Raw genomic sequence first — 20,433 nt, 5'->3', positions numbered from 1 at the left:
ATATATATATGAGCAGTGAGTTAAAGCCTAGTGAATAACACAATGCGTAAAGGGATTAAGAATGAATGTCCTTACAGTAATTAAAACAGTTCATTAAATCAGTATTTCAGTCGTTCAGTCAGTACAGTCATATGTGGTACATCCATTAGCATAACAGTACAGTAAACAGTAGGTCTTAAAAGACCGAACAGTAAATGATGGCCATCAGTCAGTAACAGTAGTGGTTCCAACGAGGGAACTGACAGAGATCTCTGTAACAGTAACAGTAAACAGTAGTTGCTAAGGATGCCACAATACAGTTCAGAATATAGGACATACATTCATTCAATTAACAGTATCAGTTCAGAAAGCAGTACAGTTCAATTGTTCAGAAGATAATCATTTTGAACATATCTTTACACAGTTGTTACTCACAGAGTTCTGGGCTACAGTAAAGCTAGAGCGCGTCCCCAGTCGCCAACCCTACACAGTTACAGATCGAACATACACTAAGCTACACAGTTGGGAAAGATAACAACTTAATCCTTAATTTGCCTCGGTGTGTTCTACATCTATATCCTCATTAAGACGCCTTAAACTAGGCCTAAGAATGCCTAGGATGAGATGAGGATGCAAAGATGCACTTGAAAAACATTTTCAGAATTTTCAGAAAACAGGGGTCACGCTCGAGCGTAGGTTACTCCGCTCGAGCGGACATGCAGACAAAGGTTTCCGCTCGAGCGTAGACTTACCCGCTCGAGCGTTCTGCAAAACAGTCAAAAGTGCTGGATAGGTGAAAATCACGCTCGATTGGGCGCTCGACACCCGCTCGAGCATGAGACACAAAGTCCCGCTCGAGCGTAAATTCTTCCGCTCGAGCGGACTTCAAAACAGAACAAAATGCTGGGAGCACGATTTCCACGCTTGAGCGCCAGTCACCCCGCTCGAGCGTGAGTCCAAATTCTGGAAATTCCAGATTTGAACCTCAAGCTCAAAACCAAGTTTTAAACCATAAATTTCGATCCTCTTGGGCCAATTTTCCAGAAAACACATCAAAACTCATACTTTAACATAATTCAAAGCTCACTTTGTAAAATCGAGGCCCAAGGGTGTTACAAACAACTCAATTTGAAACCAATTTTCATAAATATGAAGAACATGCAAGCATGCATGAATTTCAACCATTTCAAAGCTCAATTTCATGCTCTAATGAGCCAATTCCTTCCAAGGACAAGATGAAAACATGGACTTAACATAACTATGAGCATGCATGTGACAATTCTCCATGGAATCAACTCAAAATTCAACAATATAGGCATGCATGCATGAATTAAGCTATAATTCAACAATTAAGAGCCATAACTTGGCTCTAGACTTCAACTTGCTCAAAACCATGCAAGAATCAATTCAAAACATACACAAGAGGCAATGAATCTACCTTAGGTCTTGTAGTTCAAGATGTACAAGCTCAATTTTGCAAAGAACTCTTCAATTTACTTCAATTACCAAGCAAAACTCAAGATGAAGCTAAGCTTTCTCCTTTCTTTCCCTCTTTCTCGGTTAAGTGTCACTCAAAGGCTGATGAAATGTTTGTATAGAGTGTAATAAGGCTCAACAATAGTCCAAGTAGTGGGTCACTAGGTGACACTAATGTAAATAAGGCCAACTATGCAATTTATCAATATTTAATCTAATTTTATCCTACCAAATCAGTTATCAGATAAATATGCCATAAATTCACATTAATTCTAACGATCATAGAACATCAATCAATTTCAGATTCGGCCGTCGATAAGACCTTCAATTCGCAAATTAACCATAAAAACACGAACAGATCAATTAACAAGCAACAGATAAAAATGCATTTAAACAGATACAGTCAATCAATCAGTTTCAGATTTTAGTCAGTTAGTTCAGTATTTTATTTAGTTCACTTATCAGTCATAATCAGTTTCAGTTTAACGGTAATCAGTGGTTATTCGGCAAACAGTGATGAGGGTTGTTACAGTTCTATCATTCAGCCACTTTTTAAAGCTCTCTTTTGTCATCTTTATTACCTCTTGGACCTCCCCCGTCCACTACCAAGTTTTCCTAAAGTTGGGTGCCTTTTCTTTCGACTTTCCAAAATCTTTTCTTGAGATTCTCCTTATACAATTGGTCATCGAGTTCCACATAGTGTTAGTATCATCTTCTAAGTCCCAAGTACCTTATTTATCTACTCTATTCTTAAATGAATCTAGTTTATCCCTTTTTAGGTCCCACCGTCTAGTCTCGCAGCAGTCACTGTCTTTTCGAGCTTGGTATTGTCATTTAAAGCATAAATTTAGTATCAAAATCCTATATTGAGGTTAAGATTAATTGTTTCTAAAAAACTAAGAAAACTGAGGTCAGTGCTTGTTAATTGATGAAGATGATCATAAAGGTGAATGCTGGAACAGTAAGTAGAGGAGGAAATATTGGAATGATGGTCTTACACGATATTTATCATTTCTACAAAATTTGACTTTCCTGAGAATCTCACAGGTTGAAGTGTAGGCTTTGGCCCCGTTAGGAAAGAGTGGTTTTTAGTCCAAAAGTCATTATAAATTGTCATATTATTTTTTTTACTTTTTGCATATCTTTTCATAAAAAGTTAAATCCCAAACTAAAATAACCAATTTCCAAATTGGGCCTTCGTTTCATGGAACTAAAGAGGTTGCCCACTATTTAGTTTTTATAATGTGATGCATGACTGTTAAAAGTATCACCACCAATATGGATGTGAATATATGCTTTTTGGAAAATTCTATACAAACAACTTTTTTTTTCCTTAAGATACAAGTCTTTAAATTTTTGCTCCCTATGCAGAAGTTGGAGAGAAGGTTGTTGCTTTGTTCTTCCTTTTGATTCAATCCTTATACAGCAAAGGTGATCTCAATTTGAATCTGGGGTTGCTCTCCTTTTTTTTTTTTCTTCAGCTTAATCTGTTTGTTTTTCACTAGTTTGTTTTATAATGATTTAATTTGTTGGTGACCTATTGAGAGAGTGATCCAAGGGATTATGTTTCAAGGTTATTTTATTTTACTTTATTTTTCTGTTCCGTGTATTAAACTTCTCTAATGAAATATTGTATGTGGGTAGATAAAACTTGTTATGAGAAAATGAAAAATGAGATTTATCATGTCATATAATCATAGTCGTCAAATCATAATTCGTATCGTACCAAATTGTAAATCAAATCAAATCGTGAATCGCTTTTTTTAAATTATTTAAAAATATATATATCTACACATTTAGATGTTAAAAATATCTTATTAATATAAAATATTTAGACTTAAATTAATAAAAATATTATTTTGAATAATAATTACGTAGTTTAATAGGTAAGAAATTAACAAAGATTCCTATGTAAGATCACCGTCATACCTTTTTTTTTTCTTTTTTAAATATTATTTATCAACCATTCTTAATAAAGATAACAACCAAATAGACAAATTATCAATTTTCAAAGTAATAATAATTAATAACAATATTGATATTTAGAAAAGAAGCACACATATTTTTCTAAGTAACAACGAGCAAATAATAAGAAATAATTATTTAGAATATTTTATTTTAAAGTTTAAAATATTTTAAAAGGTATAACTGATCCCACACATGTAATATTCAATTTAATAAAATAACAATAGATAATTCATAGTGTAACTTTAATCTTAAACATCTTTAGATGATATAATATGAATTTTTAAAGGAAAAAAAAATGAAAAGAAATATTAAAAATATATTGAGTCTAACTGAATTTGATTGGATCCTATTAAAAATTTCATGATCACTAAAATAATAATAAATCATGTATATATATTGATTATTTTAGTACCAAACGCTATTAGAAATTGTATTATGTCATTTTCATTTAAAAGATAAAGAAAAAAAAGAATCGAAAATATGTCGGATATAATAATTTCAAAAATTACATTAATCGTAAAAAGTAAATCGATTGTAAATCATGTTATTCACTAAAGATTCACTTCTAAAATAGATTCACTCATAAATTTGTATCGATTTTGTAAAAATTACGAATTGAATCACCAATCATAAAATTTTGAAGACAGAGCATATAATGAATCCTAAAATGAGTTTATTAATTAATTCGATAAATTATATGCCGCTTCAGAGGCAAACATTTAATGATGTACGATACTATATCATTGAAAATTAAAATTCTCATTACTATAGTTCATAATTGTAAGAGCAATATTACCATGAAAATTATGGACGGATATTATTTCTTTTTATTCTTTTTCTTTTCAAAATTTATTCCATAATTGGTTCTTTATTAAGAATTTTGTTCTAGAAAATATTTTAATATGTTAACCAAACACTTGAAAATTAAAATGACAAATTATAAAAAAAAAAATTCTAAGATTTCACACGTTTTTAAAATTAAATCTTAAAATTTCAATTATATCAACTTAAATTCTAAATTTTATTCCGTTTTACGATCCAAGTCTCCGTCCATCTTCGTTAACTACTGAACTAACGAAGAACTCAACTGTAAATACAGAATCCTTTTAGGCAATACATGTGACATTGTCTTTAGTTGACGACTTAAATTAATATTATTTATAATTTTAATTCTAATCATGTCATATTAAAATTTTATTTATCATAAGAATGAGGATACAGATCACTCATTTAGGAGTACTACTGTCTCTCAAAAAAAAAAAAAAAAAACTAAGTGAGTCATAACAATTAGAGCTCTCCTAAACTCCTAAATTAGTGATGTTAAACATTTTTTTTTTTTAAATTTTTTGAATCAAAAAAACATTTTTCTTTAGGAAAATGAGTGAGACACTAATTAGTGTTATTACTAATGATGTGACAGTGAATTTCACCAAGAATAATTTGATGTTTTGACCTTAATATTTTTTTTTATTTTTTTTATTAAGTATCATGTCATTAATGATCTTTTAGAACTCCAAAATTAATATTCTCTATCATTGTTGATTTCTTTATCAGAACCATCTATTTGCAAGCTTAGCCTAGAGTGAACCACACCAGACGAATTCTTATCCTTTAAAGATGAACCTATGTTGGCTCCATCCACTACCCACATGGTAATGGAACCACCATTCACATAGTGTGGGTAGCACCATGTTGTAAAAGAAGATGGTGGAGGGCTACACCAACCCACTATGGAAGATAGTGAGGGTAGCACCACCTTGGCCAATTATGGCTAGCACTTCACCTACTCCTCCTCTCTTGGTTATAAATTGAGATGAGTGAGGAGAGGTTTGAATCATCAGAAATTGAGAGTGAGAGCTGTGAGTTGAGTGAGTTTCATCTCCTCCTCTGTATTTGTATTTTTGCTCCATTTTAGTGATAATTCTCATTTCTGTCCGTGGATGTAGGCATTGGGCAGAACCACGTAAATATTGTGTTCTTTGTGTGTGTGAGATAATTCTCTGGGTGTCTTTGATCCTAACAAGTGGTATCAGAGCCTCGTTGGTGGCGTTTCGGAACAAAAACAGCGTGTTGTTCGAAACTGCCCAGAAATCGTATTGCTCGAAATCAGATTTTGAGCATACCAGGAGCAAGGGCTCGACGAGAGGAGTCCAGAAATATAAAGCAGACACCAAACGGAGGCCGCACGCACTCCCACGCGCCCCTGGAAGTTGGCGCGTGAATCCCACTCTCATTACGCTCCACCACGCGCCGTTCAGGCAGCCGGCGCGTGATCCCACTCGCAGACACGCGCTCCACGCGCGGTTCAAGGAGGAAGACGACTGAGGGAACAGCGCGTGCCTTAAACGCGCCATCAGCACGCGCGCGCACCAAGCCGAGCCGGAGCCGAGTGGACCAAGCCGCTGACCAAGCCGCTGACTGAGCCGATGACGTCATCCTGACGTCAGCAGAACCGGAGGAGTAATCTGATGCTTCGCAGGCGCACCAGATTCGGCCGATCTGAACCGTTAAAATTGTTTTGGTTTCATCTAAGCCATTTGAGGTCCGATTTGGGTGATCCAATAGTGCTTTTCAACTATTTGGAATATGTCGGACACATCTGTACGGTCAGATTTTTCAAATAAGCTTTCAAAAATTTGCAGTTTTTATTTTGGCAATCCGAAGTGCTTTTCCGGCTAATTTGAGCAGTCCGGACTTTACATCAAAGCCTGTTTTTCAAAAAGAGATTACTTTCTGGATGATGGAGGAATCCACATCAGCTTCAGGGCCGATGATTCGGTTGAACGCTTCTAATTATGCGATATGGAAGCCGCGGATGGAGGACGTCTTGTATTGTAGAGATCTGTTTGACCCTATAGCGCTAAAGGGAGTCAAACCAGATGGAGACAAGGATGGGGACTGGATAAAAACTAATCGGAAGACTGTCGGTCAAATCAGACAGTGGATTGACCACAGTGTGTTCCACCATGTTGCCCAAGAGACAGACGCCTATGCCCTGTGGATGAAATTGGAGGGCATGTACCAGTCCAAGACCGCACGGAACAAAGCCTTGATAATGAGAAGGCTTATAAACCTGAAGCTGAAGAATAGTGTGTCTGTTGCTGAACACACCAGTGAATTCCACAGCCTTGTGAACCAGCTTGCATCAATCAAAATGGAGTTGGAGGATGAGATGCAAGCATTATTATTACTCAGTTCCTTACCAGACAGCTGGGAGACGTTGGTGGTTTCTCTCAGTAATTCTGCACCCGAAGGGAAGCTGACCATGGGGATGGTCACAGACGCCTTATTCAACGAGGAGGCAAGGAAGAAAGAGATGGAAGGAGAGCAGTCCCATGCCCTTGTCACAGAAAGTAGAGGCAGAGATAGAGAAAGGGGCAGAGGTAAAGGAAGAAGTAAAAGCAGAGGGCGTTCACAGTCCAGATAGGACAATACGAGGAGGTGTTTTTACTGTGATCAAGAGGATCACGTAATAAGAGATTGCCCAGAGAAAAAGGCGGACAGACAAGCCAAAGAGAAGGCTAAGGGACACGGAGGTCCCTCAACTACAGCAGTTGCAGTGCATTTCTCTGACGATGAAGATGTGATGCTTACAGTCTCGTCAGAGTTGGAAACACCCGGCTGGATTTTGGATTCAGGGTGTACGTTCCACATATGTGCGGATAGGAAGCTTTTCTCCACTTACCGAAGAGTCAGCGGTAGCATTATCCGGATGGCTAACAACACAGTGAACAGAGTTGTCGGCATAGGGACAGTGCGATTCCTTACTAAGGATGGAAGAAAAGTAATTTTATCTGAGGTCCGACATGTGCCAGGAGTACGGAGGAATCTAATCTCCCTGAGTATGCTAGATCTAAAAGGAAATTGTTTCTCATCTAGTGGCGGGGTTCTTGATGTACGCAGAGGTGATAGAGAAATGTTGCAAGGCAAATTGTGCAACAAACTGTACAGACTGGAAGGAGAAGTTTTGACAAAGATGAGTGTTGTCAAATGCCAGTCGAAGGGTACAAAGAGAGAACATACGCAACCAAAGCGTATGATTGAGCAAGGCTTTCATCAGGAATGGCGAAAACGGTGCACGGGAACGCAAGGAGGCAGTTCAAAGGTGCACGGATCTGAGCCAGTGAAGCCTATCTTGAAGAAAGTTCAGAGCAAAGAAACCAAATCTGTAGAGACTGTGCCAGTAAAGAAGAGAGTTTCTTTTGCTTCCGTGTTAGAGACATTTTGCAACCTCTCAAAAGATGCATGGAAGGGAGGGATGCAATCTCAAGTCGCAAAGTGAGCTTTGCAATGCACTCCAATAAGGGGGTGCAAGCACTATGCACGGAGTTGCATAGTGGTAACTTGTACAGACCGGTGGAAGTTGTCTTGGCAGAAGGGCTAACTGTCAAACATCAGAACGGACGTACAAGTGAGACAGAACCGAACATCAGGGATTGCAGCACAGACAACGGGCGTATGAGATCGCTGGGAAGTTGTTCTGAAGTGTAGAAAGCAAAGGCTGGTTGTTCAGAAATAAGCTTCGAGCAAGGAAAATTGAGGATGTTGATGTGTCACACTCTGAAGTTTTCTAGTTGCTCCCGTGTTCATCATGCAAGGAGTTGCACGGTAATGCAAGGGTATCCCGAGCAGGGGGTACAGGGCATCCAATCAGGGGGAGCTGTGTCTTGGCAGTCCAAGCTGAGAAGTCAGTTGTCCATGTGGGCGTGGAGGGGGAGAATTGTTGGCTCCATCCACTACCCACATGGTAATGGAACCACCATTCACATAGTGTGGGTAGCACCATGTTGTAAAAGAAGATGGTGGAGGGCTACACCAACCCACTATGGAAGATAGTGAGGGTAGCACCACCTTGGCCAATTATGGCTAGCACTTCACCTACTCCTCCTCTCTTGGTTATAAATTGAGATGAGTGAGGAGAGGTTTGAATCATCAGAAATTGAGAGTGAGAGCTGTGAGTTGAGTGAGTTTCATCTCCTCCTCTGTATTTGTATTTTTGCTCCATTTTAGTGATAATTCTCATTTCTGTCCGTGGATGTAGGCATTGGGCCGAACCACGTAAATATTGTGTTCTTTGTGTGTGTGAGATAATTCTCTGGGTGTCTTTGATCCTAACAACCTAGTCAAAACTGAACGGTCCAATACGGCGAACGGAGACCGGCGATTGGCGAGCGAGCGGCGAACAACGAACGAAAATCTGGGATTCGAGGGTTCGAAAATCTCAGAACCAAATACGGCGCTCACTGCAACTGGTGCAAAGATGAACCCAGAACCAAAGGTCAAATACGGCGAACGACCGGCAATTGGCAACCGGCGAACGACCGACGAACGGCGACAGGTGACGAAAATCTTAGGTTCGAGGGTTCAAAAATCTCAGATTTGTTTTAAAATTATATGTATGTATATATGTATATATATAAATTAGGTTTTAGGGTTTAATCTTTTCCCCTTTACGATTTATCTCTCTAAAAAGTAGGATTCCAAAGATTAATTTTGTTAAAATTTTCTTTCAGGCTCAGGTTTAGGTTCTGATTCCAAAATTCGTTATCCAAAGTCTAACCCTGTTATGGAAAGGTTTCTTTCTTGTTTCTTCTTTCCTTTTTAAAAATTTTTCCCATTCCCAATCAAAAGAGGAAACACAGAATACTAAACCAGCCTAGGCTAGGACTATCACGTTTCAAGTCTCACCAGACTTTACTCTGTATATATGAGACTAGACAACATGCTTTGCCTTGGATCAAAATAGGGCCTCAAGTATAGTATTAGAAATTCAAAAGGTCCAATCTAACATTAAGCCCCATTCTCAAGGGCCTAAAGTCAGAGCAGTTGGCAGCCAATCAGCGACGACAACAAGCAGCAAAGAGCCACGTCCAGTGAGTCCTCTCTCTCCCTCTCTCTCTCTCTCTCTATCAGATTTTAATGGAAGAATAGTTGCCCTATTTGATGTGCCCTAAGGTTGATTTTGAATTTATGTGAATTTTTTATTATATAATCATACTTCATAGGAAGTATAGTTTCGGATATGAAAAACAAAAGTAAGAGGTTGTGTGGGATGATCTAAATAAGTGTATTTTTTGACTTTTTATGAAATATGGGTTGTGTTTGGGTTGGGTTTGAAGTAATGTGTTAGAGAGGTGATATGACTTAAATAAAATGATGTGACTTAAATATGATAGTGATTTAAATAGGATAGTGACTTTTTAACTTTTTGTTTTTTTCAAGACAAACTAAAAAAAAAAAATGTCCATTCTCTGTGCATTGTTGTTGTAAAATTGTTGTCAAATAGGATACGTACCATGTATCTTATTGGTAAACATAGTTCTAAAAACTAAATATCTTGTTAGAATAAAAAACAAAATAATTGATAATTCTATAAATTGTAGAAGCAAAGTTCTTAAATTAAATATATGCATGCATCAATACATATTGTCTTCGTAAGGAATAAATTAATAACGCTAGATACTTAATACAGTAAAATAGATATGTCAAGAAGGTTGAGAAATAAAATAAAAGTACTATTCTCATCTCAAAAATACTTTTTTTAATAAGCAAATGAAATTTTTTGACATTAAATGTTTTTTTGAGTCACATCGCATCTCTAATTTTTTTTACACGTTTTTTCAAAAAAAAAAAAAAAAAACCTAAAAAATTAACTTTTAACCTACTTTCCAAAATAGGCCTAACTATAATTTCAATCAACATACCTATTCCTTACTAGTAGTTTCAATGGTAGTGTGATTCTTATCTAGCTGTGATATTTGTGCATAGAACTTTTTTTTTACTCCCATTTTTTCTTTAATTTTGGGAATGATTTTAACTTCACACTAGAAACCTCCTCGTCCACAATGGTTTCATTGACCCATTAATCTTCAAAATAAGGTCTTACTAACAAGTGTTCTTAGAGTACAGGTAAAGACAAAATATTTGTTGAACACAATATATTTTTCACTAATTTAAATGTATTTTTATTAAAATCAACACACTTTTCAATATTTTTTATATATTTTCAACAAAAGTTTTACACACTTCCTAACATTAAACAATGCCTATGGAACATTTGTTATCCTTTGTCTTCAAATAACAATATTTCATTAATATTAAACATTGATACAAAATTTGCATTTACTCCGTTTAAAACATTCAACCCAACGGTTCAATGAAAAATAAAAGATCCCATAGATTAAAATAAATAAAGGCAATGAAGTCTCACAGTCTCTCTTGAATTGCCATCACAATTGAATCACTTGAATAATTTTATATAACAAATTTCATATATACTATTAGTTTTTTCCTGTGAATTTGATTGAAAGTTGGATTTGTGATAAATTTTAGGGCAAAATTCATTTTACTCCCTTATGATTTGAGTTCGGAACATTTCACCTCCTTATGGTTCAAATATATGCAAAGAGACAAGTTGTTTGACAACTTTCAATTTTAGCTAAAAAGCCAATAAGTCACTATTCGTTGTCATATCACTTTCTTTATTTTTTTTGCACATTTTTTGATAAAAAGCCAAAAAATTATTAAAATAGCCTATTACATTTTTCATCTGAATTGACAAATGATGTAACACACTTGCCAATTTTGAGAGAGGTCATCTTTTTTTCATGAAATTAAAGTGAAATAAAAATACAAGAAGTCATTATTACCCTATACGTTATAAAGGCCTTCTGGTTGCAGCATAAAAATCTAAACTTGATGTTTCAATGTTTGGTAACTGTTGATGTTCAAACCTTAATTTATTTAACAAGCATGCTATGCTTTAATATCTTTCAAACATTAACTTTCTGTCCAGTTGAACTTATTAACCAATTTGATAAATGATATGACAATTCAGATACAAACATTTAAATTTTTACATATTTCCATTGATGATTACTTCTATATGTATATATAATATGCTAGCAGGGTTATACCTAGTTGAAAGTGTTGGAAGTGCTTTTCGAGTTAGATAATAAATTTTTATGGTTGCTTCTGTTATTGGCAGGAAGCTAAGAGGAGCTCATTTAAGAAATTTAAATAAATTTTAGTATCGGTGCCTAGATAGATGCCAATGGCAGTAACAAGATCTCATCTTTCACTTCCTCCACCACCTCTACCATGTCCTTGGCTTGTCTTCAATCATGGAGAGCATGGAAAGTACTCCACTCAAACCTTCTTTAACACATCACAAGATACCTATGTTGTGGGAAGAATACCAGAGTTATGCGACAAAATAATTTTTACATGTTCTTATGGATGGCTAGTGTTGCTTGATTTTGAATCCGATGATTGTTTCTTGTTGAATCCAGTTTCCATGCAGAAGATTGTGCTTCCACCATTGCAATCCTATCCATTCCTCTGTTGCATTCTATCATCACCGCCAACCGATCCCAACTGTGTACTCATTTTTGTCTGTCGAAAAAAACCAAGTGCCATGTTTTGTCGCCTGGGTGATGGTGAATGGACCGAACAACATTTAAGATCTACTGAATATTTCAGATATGCTACTGTATGCGAGGGAAAGATTTATGGCCTTACTTTAGACAGAAGTCTGCTTATGGTAGATGTTGTTGGCTCTAATTTGGTTGTGACACAGTTGGGGGCAGAAAACCCACCAAGACCGTCAGTTCGAGGGACATCAAGGTCAGATTATAATTTAGTTGATTCTTGTGGAGAGTTGTTTCTTGTAATCAAGTCTTACCAAGGGATGACTATGAAGATCAGGGATGTAGAAGTTCACAAAATGGATTTTTCAAGATTGGTATGGACAAAGGTGGACAGCTTAGGAGATCGAACATTCTTTCTCAGTATAATGGGCAATTGTTTCTCTTGTTCTGCAGCTGAATCAGGGATCAAACACAATTCTATTTACTATCTTGAAAGTAGCGACAGAGAGCTATATGTATTTGATCTTGAAAATTATAGCATCTCATTCTCTACGCCTTGCCCTCTTCAAAGTAATTGGCTGCAACCTGAATGGATTATGCCTATTTTATAAGCCCAGCAACAGATAATTTTGTTTATATATGTATTTTTCTTCTTTTTCATCATATTGTACTTTGTTTTATTAATTATCATACTTTCTCATTTCATGTTTGCTGCTTATCATTATTCAAATTTCTTTACCAACCCGGTGTGCCAATTCTTACTTGGCACACCAACAGTAATAATTGTCTCCAAAATTCTGCTCCACCCCATACTTCGAAAGCTGACTTGGATTTGAAGGGATGTTGTTTGCATGCTCGTACTTGATGATTTTTTTTTTTTTTTTAATAAAAATAAAATAAAACAATGAAGTAGCAATGGTCAAATATTTACATTTTACCAGTAAAGTCATTTGGCATATCGGGTGAAAAGTAAGAATGTCAAATTGGCAAATGTTAATTTGTTATCCAAGCCTTCATAAAAAATTGGCATACCCAAATTTGAAGGTTTGGGTGGAGATGTTCTTACGCATCAAAAGAGTATTTTAAATGTAATGAGTTTACTACACTACTGTTATAGTTATAGAGGATGAGTTTTTTTTTTTTTAAAATTGATTTAGGCCTCGTTTGAGAACAGGTTAATTTAGTAACTTTTTGGTTATTTGGCTAAAATATGAGTTAAAAAAAAATTAGTATGTTTGGGATGACTTTTTGACTTTTTACGAAAAGATGTGCAAAAAGTAGAGAGAAAAGAAAATCTTTGACTTTTTGGTATGAGTTGTTGGCTTTTTGGCTAATTTAGTAACTTTTTAACTTTTTGACTAAAATAGAGGGTTTCCAAACGAGGCCTTAGTCTCTGTTTGGTTTTGCCTTAATTTTTTTTTTTTTTTTTTTTTTCAAATCTAGTTTTGGTTATTTGGTTGGTCAAAAGTAAGTAAAATATTTTATTCATAAAGCGTAAAATGATCTACATTTAAAAAAAATTTGAGTTTTTTTTTTTTTTTTTCCCCTTTCAACGTTGAACGTCTTTTTGCTCTCTCTCTCTCTCTCTCTCTCTCTCTCTCTCTCTCTATATATATATATATATATACTTATTCATATACATATGTTATGATTAAATTATTGAAATTAAGTTTTAGAATTATTATTTTTGTTACATTCAATCATCAAAAAATTAGTAATACATCTTTTATATAGTTTGGGTAGTAGGAGAGGTCTAAGATAATTTTCCTCCCTAGTTAAGATCCCTCAATGTTGTTATTTTAGTTGATTAATTAGTAAGTGACTTGTGCGATGCATGAGAATTTATTTTTAAAATGAAAAATTAATTTTGAGCCCTAATACTTTGTATAGAAAATTTTAACAATTTAAAGCCAAACCAAATACAAACAAATTTGTTAAATATGCTCATAAAAATAATTTATTTCAAAGTTTTAAAAAAAAGAAGTATATTTTCAACAGAAATCAAATACTCATTTGTGTTAATTAAATTTAACACAAATCATGAATTCCACTTGTATCAAAATATTTATTTCTTGAAAAAATATAAAAAAAAATTCTATAATATACAAATTATGATTTGGTTATTACTCATGGTGTATTATTTTGATTATTATCAAAGGTCTTTGATAATTTCTTGTGTTTTTTTGTTATGTCTAAAGTGGTGCATCAGAACTTTAATTATGTTTTAAGTGGTGTTTGATTATGATTTTATTTAAAAATTATTCAAGAAACATCAATGTGTACCTTAAATATACACAATCATTTTCGATGAATCATTATTCTTTAACATAGGACTCCACATTATTCATCATTTGACATTTGTCAATTTACCTTCTAAAAACTTAATAAAAAATGTATTTGAATTTCATTATTTTAATCAATCAATATCAAATTGGATGCTACACATATATGTAAATCATTTCTAGAAATGTGATGTCTGGTATAAAATTACAATGGAGTTAACTTTAATTAATGTAATGATATTTTATATTATAATATGTGTTACAAACGAATAATATTAATTTTAATTTAAAATATAATTTAAATTTAAATTATGTATTTTAATAATCTTAACCTTATCGTTCAATAAAAGTGTTACTTGAATACTTATATATAATAAATTTAGTTAAATTATTTGTTTATTTTGATAATTTTAGTTCCATTGCACTATAAAAATGTAATTATCATATAATGATTTTATATGATATATATTAAATTATAATATAGTAAAATAAATACTCATTTTGATATTAAAAGTAATAGTTAAATTAGAAAGAGAATTAGTAATATACACTAAAAGTGATTCTAATTATTTATTTTTATTGTTATATTTATTTGGAAAATAAAAATATGTAGAATTAGAACTACACAAAACTTATTCAAAATATTAGATATAAATATGCTGTGATTAGATTAAGAACAAAATACATAAATTAATTATTTAGAGTATTGATTTTTTCTTTAATATTCTTGAGTTATTAATACATATTGTATAAAGGTATATAAAATTTAAATTAAGTATAAATGTTTTGTAATAAATAATTTCATATTAAATAAAACATTAAATATAAATTAATATTAGACATCAATAAGATAGACAAAAATAAAAAAATATGCAAGAAAATTAATTTGATTAATGCGATGCACATAATTAAGTACGTTCTATCTTATTTATTTATTTGTATATCGAGATAATTTTTTTTTCAATTATCATAATAATTAAATTAAAATATCAACTATATAAAAGAAATCTGACAACGATAAAGCTAAATACATGATAAAAATATATAGAAATAAGTATTTCTCAAATAGAGTCCATATAAAGTTGGTTATTATAATTGAAATTGAGTTTATGTATAACTTTATATGTAAATGGAAAAAGCATGTTGATGTGGCTTTTTTAGAAAAGAAAAAAGAAAAAAGAGTAGGGTAAATTACTAATAGGTTTTAAGAGTTGAACCTAATTCTCATTAAGTCTTATTGAAAATAAGTTCTATCAAGTCGTTGCTAAAAATAATTTTTTGTGATATTTTTTTGTACATGTCGCTAAAATTTAATAATTGGTGACTTTTTTTGTGACTGTTTTTATAAATTGTCATTAAAACTTACAATTTATGATGTTTTTCTGCAACAAAATTTTCAAACTGTTGCTGAAAGTTAAAAATTAGTGACTTTTTTGTAATATTTTTTTTAAAATTATTGCTAAAATTTATAATTAGTGACATTTTTTGTGACAAAATTTTCAAATTGTAGCTGAAAATTAACAATTAGTAACTTTTTTTAATACTGTTTCAGTGTGTTTGGTTTGAGTTTTTTGAATTAAGTTTTTTGAAAATTAAGTTTTTTGGCTTTCTTGTTTTTTTGTTTTTAGTGAATATTTTTTAAATTTTAAACATTTTTTTTTACTTTTTAGATGCACCTTACTTGTATGTATCTAAAAAGTAAAAAATTTGTAAAAAAATATTTTTAAAAAATTAATAAATACATAAAAATACAAAAAATGTACTGAATTCTCGTATTTTTTTTTATTTTATATTTTGGGTATTTAGTGAATTTTTAAAAGGTTTTCTTCACAATTTTTTTACTTTTTAGATACATCTAAGTTAGGTATGTCTAAAAATTTTAAAAATTACTTAAAATATTAAAAAAAATCAATAAAAACAAAAAAATACGAAAAATAAGAAAGTTGAATTTTCTGAAAAGTGTTTTTTGAAAAGTGAAACCAAGCATAGTGGACCTATTGGGCAATAAGTTCATCTATTATAATTTACGCGTAAGTCCCCTAGCCTTTAGAATGTGTCACATAAGAAATGAACAAAATATTACTTATATATATATATATATATTAAATTATAAGATAGTTAAAAATAAGCACTCATTTTGATATTAAAAATAATAGTTAAATTAGAAAGAGAATTAGTAATATAAAACAAAAAGAGATTCTAATTATTTAATTTTAATTTTATTTTTATATTTAGTTAGAAAATAAAAATATGTAGAAATGTAATTGCACAAAATTTATTTAAAAGACTAAATATAAATATGTTGTGATTGGATTAAGAAGAAAATACATAAATTAATTACGTAGAGTATTGATTATTTTTTTAATATTCTTTTTAAATTATTCATACATATTGTATATAGGTATAAAAAATTTAAATTAAATATAAATATTTTGTAATAAATAATTTCATGTTAAATAAAAAATTAATTATAAATTAATATTAAGACATCAATAAAATAGACAAAAAATATAAAATACAAAAGAAAGTTAATTTGATCCGTGTGATGCACATAATTAAACACATCCTGTTTTATTTATTTATTTATTTATTTATTTGTATATTGAGATTAATTTTTTTTCAAATATCATAGTAATTAAATTATAATTATATATATGGAAAATAAGTATTTTCCAAATAGAGTCTATTATTATCAATTTAAATTCTGAATTTCATTATGTTATGCTAAACCTATATGGGCGGGTTTGGGTTGTGATACAGTGGTATCAGAGCACGAGTTATTCCCACATATGAGTCCATATGAGTTGTAGGATGTTCTAGAAAAGGATTAGGGGCATTTCATCTGTATGTATGGGTGTGTGTGTTAATCTCTGTAATTGTGAAAACATAACATATGAACTTGATAAGAATGAATTGCAACTGAATACTCCAAACATTGTGAAAAGAATTATTTGCCTATGTTTATTGGTACTCTGTTTACCTATAGCAAATGGAGAATACAAGAAGTAATGACGCAATTAAATCTTCTGAGACTCGCATGAACCGAATAGAAAGAATGCTTGAAGCTTTGATAGAAACAATAATGCAACAACAAAGACAACAACTTTTGCTTCCTCCACCAACTCTAGTCCAAACCGAATCGGTGAACATTGACATCATCAATTTGACTCAGAAATTCAACAAGATGAAGCCATCGACTTTCTTGGGTGGAATTGAACCTTTAAAGGTGGAATTGAACCTTTAAAGGCAGAAATGTGGATGCTGAAAACTGAGAAGTTATTTGAAGTCTTTCCATGTACCGAGACTCAGAAAGTTTTGTTAGCCACTTACACTTTAAAAAACGAAGCCTGACGTAGGTGGATGTTTGTCCGTGAAAGTAGTGCGATTTTGACTTGGGATCAATTCAAAGAAATCTTTTATGAAAAATACTTCCCTCAGTGTTTCGAGATAGGAAGGTGTTTGAATTCCAAGATCTCAAACAAGGTAGTATGTCAGTGGCCGAATATGAGGCCAAATTTATTGAATTAGCCCATTTTGCTCCTCACATGGTGGATACGGACTATAAAAAGGCTCAAAAATTTGAAGAAGGATTGGATCTCGATGTGTTTGATTGGGTAGATGTCTTAAAACTACCCAAATATTTTGATATGCTTGATAAGGATTTAATGGCTGAAGCCAACTTAGCCGCAAAGAAACAGATGAAAGCTCCAACGACTGAGTGGCGAGGTAAAAGATTTGGGTTTAGTTTTAGAAAAGGACCATTCATTTGCTACAAATAAGAAGCAAAACACAGGATCCTCCAACAGTTCAAGCCAAAGCAGTGGATCTATGCTAGTTTGTTCTAAATGCCGGGAGAAAGCATAAAGGCATGTGTTACTGTGGATCCAGTGCCTATTTTCAGTGTGGCAAGACTGGCCACATGATCAGAGATTGTCCAATGAGATTCGACAATGCTGACCATCCTGCGGCAAGTTCAGTAGGATCCGCTCCTGCACCAAGAACAAATGTAAAAACTAATACCGCGAGAGAAACTCCAAGGCAAGGCTGAGTTTTTGGATTAGTATCTGGTGATGTATAGAACACCGAGTCAATGGTGTCAGGTATGATCTCTATTTGTGCTCAACGTGCCTATGTGTTGATAGATTCTGCTTCTACGCGCTCTTTTGTATCGCATGCCTTTTCTAGGAAATTAACTAGACCCTTAGAACCTTTGAATTATTTGTTATTTGCATCTACACCATCTAGAGGCTCTATGTTATGTGCTTATGTGTATCATGCGTGTGACATCATGGTTGGGGATATGTTATTACATGCTAATTTGCTACTACGAGATATTACTCATTTTGATTGTATTCTATGTATGGATTGGTTGACTAAATAGTATGCCACCATCGATTGTGTGAGTAAATCTGTTGTGTTTCAACCACCCGGCGTGCTTGAGATTGTCTTTACTGGGAATGGGGTAATTCCTTCTCTACATTTGATTTCGTTTATAAAAGCCAGGAAGATGTTGAGAAAAGGTTGTCAGGGCCACTTGTGTTGTGTATTGATTGTTTCTTCGAATAATGCTAATGTGGAAATTATTCCTGTAGTTAATGAATTTCCTGATGTCTTTCCAAATGAACTACCCAAGGATCTAATTGATAGGGAAATTGAGTTTACTATTGATGTAGTACTTGGAACACAACCTATTTCTAAAACCCTATATAGAATGTCAACTTCTGAACTGAAGGAACTGAAAGTCTAACTCCAAGAATTGCTAGACAAGAAATTCATCTAACCGAGCACTTCACCTTAGGGTGCTCTAGTTTTATTTGTTAAGAAGAAAGATGGGTCTTTGAGGTTATGTATAGATTACTGGGAATTGAATAGAGTAACTATCAAGAATAAATATCCATTGCCCCGAATAAATGATTTGTTTGACTAACTCTAGGGAGCCCAAGTGTTTTTCAAAATTGACCTTAGATCGGGCTATCATCAATTGAAAGTTAAGGCAGAAGACATTGAGAAAACCGCTTTTCGAACTAGATACAGACACTATGAATTTTTAGTAATGTCATTTGGGGTAACGAATGCACCTGCGGCTTTCATGGACCTAATGAATAGGGTTTTCAAACAATTTCTTGATGAATTTATAGTTGTGCTTATTGATGATATCTTGATTTACTCCAAAAGTAGGGAAGAACATGAAAATCATCTGAAAATTGCTTTACAGATTTTGAGAGAAAAGAAGTTATATGCAAAAAATTTCAAATGTGAATTTTGGCTTGATAGTGTAGCATTTCTGGGACATGTGATCAACAAGGATGGTATATCAGTGGACCAATAGAAAATTGAAGCTATTGTAGATTGGCTAAGACCAACAAATGTGTCAGAAGTTAGGAGTTTTCTGGGACTTGTTGGCTACTACCGCAAATTTGTAAGAGACTTCTCTAACCTTGCCTTGCCATTAACACAATTGACTTAGAAAAATACACCATTTGATTGGAATGATCAAAGGGAGTTTCCAAGAGCTAAAGACCAGGTTAGTCACTGCACTAATTTTGACTTTACCTAATGGTACTGATGGGTTTTAAATTTACAGTGATGTTTCGTACAAAGGTTTGGGGTGTGTTAATGCAAAATGGAAAAGTGATTGCTTATACTTCTCGACAACTCTGCCCACATGAAAAGAACTATCCGGCCCACGACTTTGAACAAGCAACTATGGTGTTTGCCTTGAACAAGCAACTATGGTGTGACCTGCGAAGTGTACACTGAGCCGAAAATATTTATTTACCCAAAAAGAACTAAACATGAGACAAATGAGATGGTTATGGTTGATTAAAGATTATGACTTGCAGATTTTGTACCATCTGGGGAAGGCAAACACAGTTTGCAGATGCTTTGAGCCGAAAATCTATGGGCAATTTGTCATGTTTACTTACCGGTCAAAAAAATTGTTACATGATTTGGAAAGAAATGAAATTGAACTTGAACTGCGGGAACAGAGCAGAATTCTAGTCGCTATTTCTACCCAGCCTGCAATTATCGAAGAGATTAAAGAGAAACAACTGCAAGATGACTTTTTAAAGAAGATTGTGGATGAAATTGACTCAAAACCAAGGCCGAGATTTGTGTTTGACAATAATGTGTTGAAATTTCAGAACCGGCTTTGTGTACCAAATTGTTTTGAATTGAAGAAGCGTGTTATGACCGAAACCCATAATTCCAAATTTGCTATGCACCTAGGAAACACGAAAATGTACAAGGATTTTAAGCAGAATTTTTGGTGGCCTGGTATAAAGAAAAGCATTGCTAATTTTGTAGCTAGATGTTTACATTGCCAGCAGTTAAAGCTGAACATCATCGATTCGCTG

The 20,433-nt window shown here is 33.2% G+C and overlaps 1 protein-coding gene across 9 annotated transcripts; it reads left to right on the top strand.

Moving 5' to 3' along the window:
- The first annotated feature begins 4,946 nt into the window (after positions 1-4,946).
- On the top strand, positions 4,947-12,492 carry LOC114263596 (putative F-box protein At5g55150). 9 transcript variants are annotated; one of them, XR_014356245.1, is made up of 5 exons: positions 4,947-5,050; positions 8,547-8,761; positions 8,937-8,997; positions 9,232-9,296; positions 11,715-12,492. XR_014356245.1 is itself a non-coding variant. In XM_082907860.1 (3 exons), exons 1-3 carry the CDS (start codon positions 5,041-5,043, stop codon positions 12,401-12,403), a joined length of 930 nt encoding a protein of 309 aa, XP_082763986.1. In that variant the 5' UTR covers positions 4,947-5,040; the 3' UTR covers positions 12,404-12,492. The 9 variants fall into 9 exon arrangements, 1 of the variants encoding a protein (XP_082763986.1); XR_014356247.1 differs by lacking the exon at positions 9,232-9,296; XR_014356246.1 differs by lacking the exon at positions 8,937-8,997 and having other exon boundaries at positions 8,547-8,777.
- The last annotated feature ends 7,941 nt before the right edge of the window (positions 12,493-20,433 follow it).

This window comes from Camellia sinensis, chromosome 15 (genome assembly GCF_055761805.1).
Source record: "Camellia sinensis isolate YWXY chromosome 15, ASM5576180v1, whole genome shotgun sequence".
Classification (NCBI taxonomy): Eukaryota; Viridiplantae; Streptophyta; class Magnoliopsida; order Ericales; family Theaceae; genus Camellia; species Camellia sinensis.
This window is presented reverse-complemented; position numbering and strand designations above follow the sequence as displayed.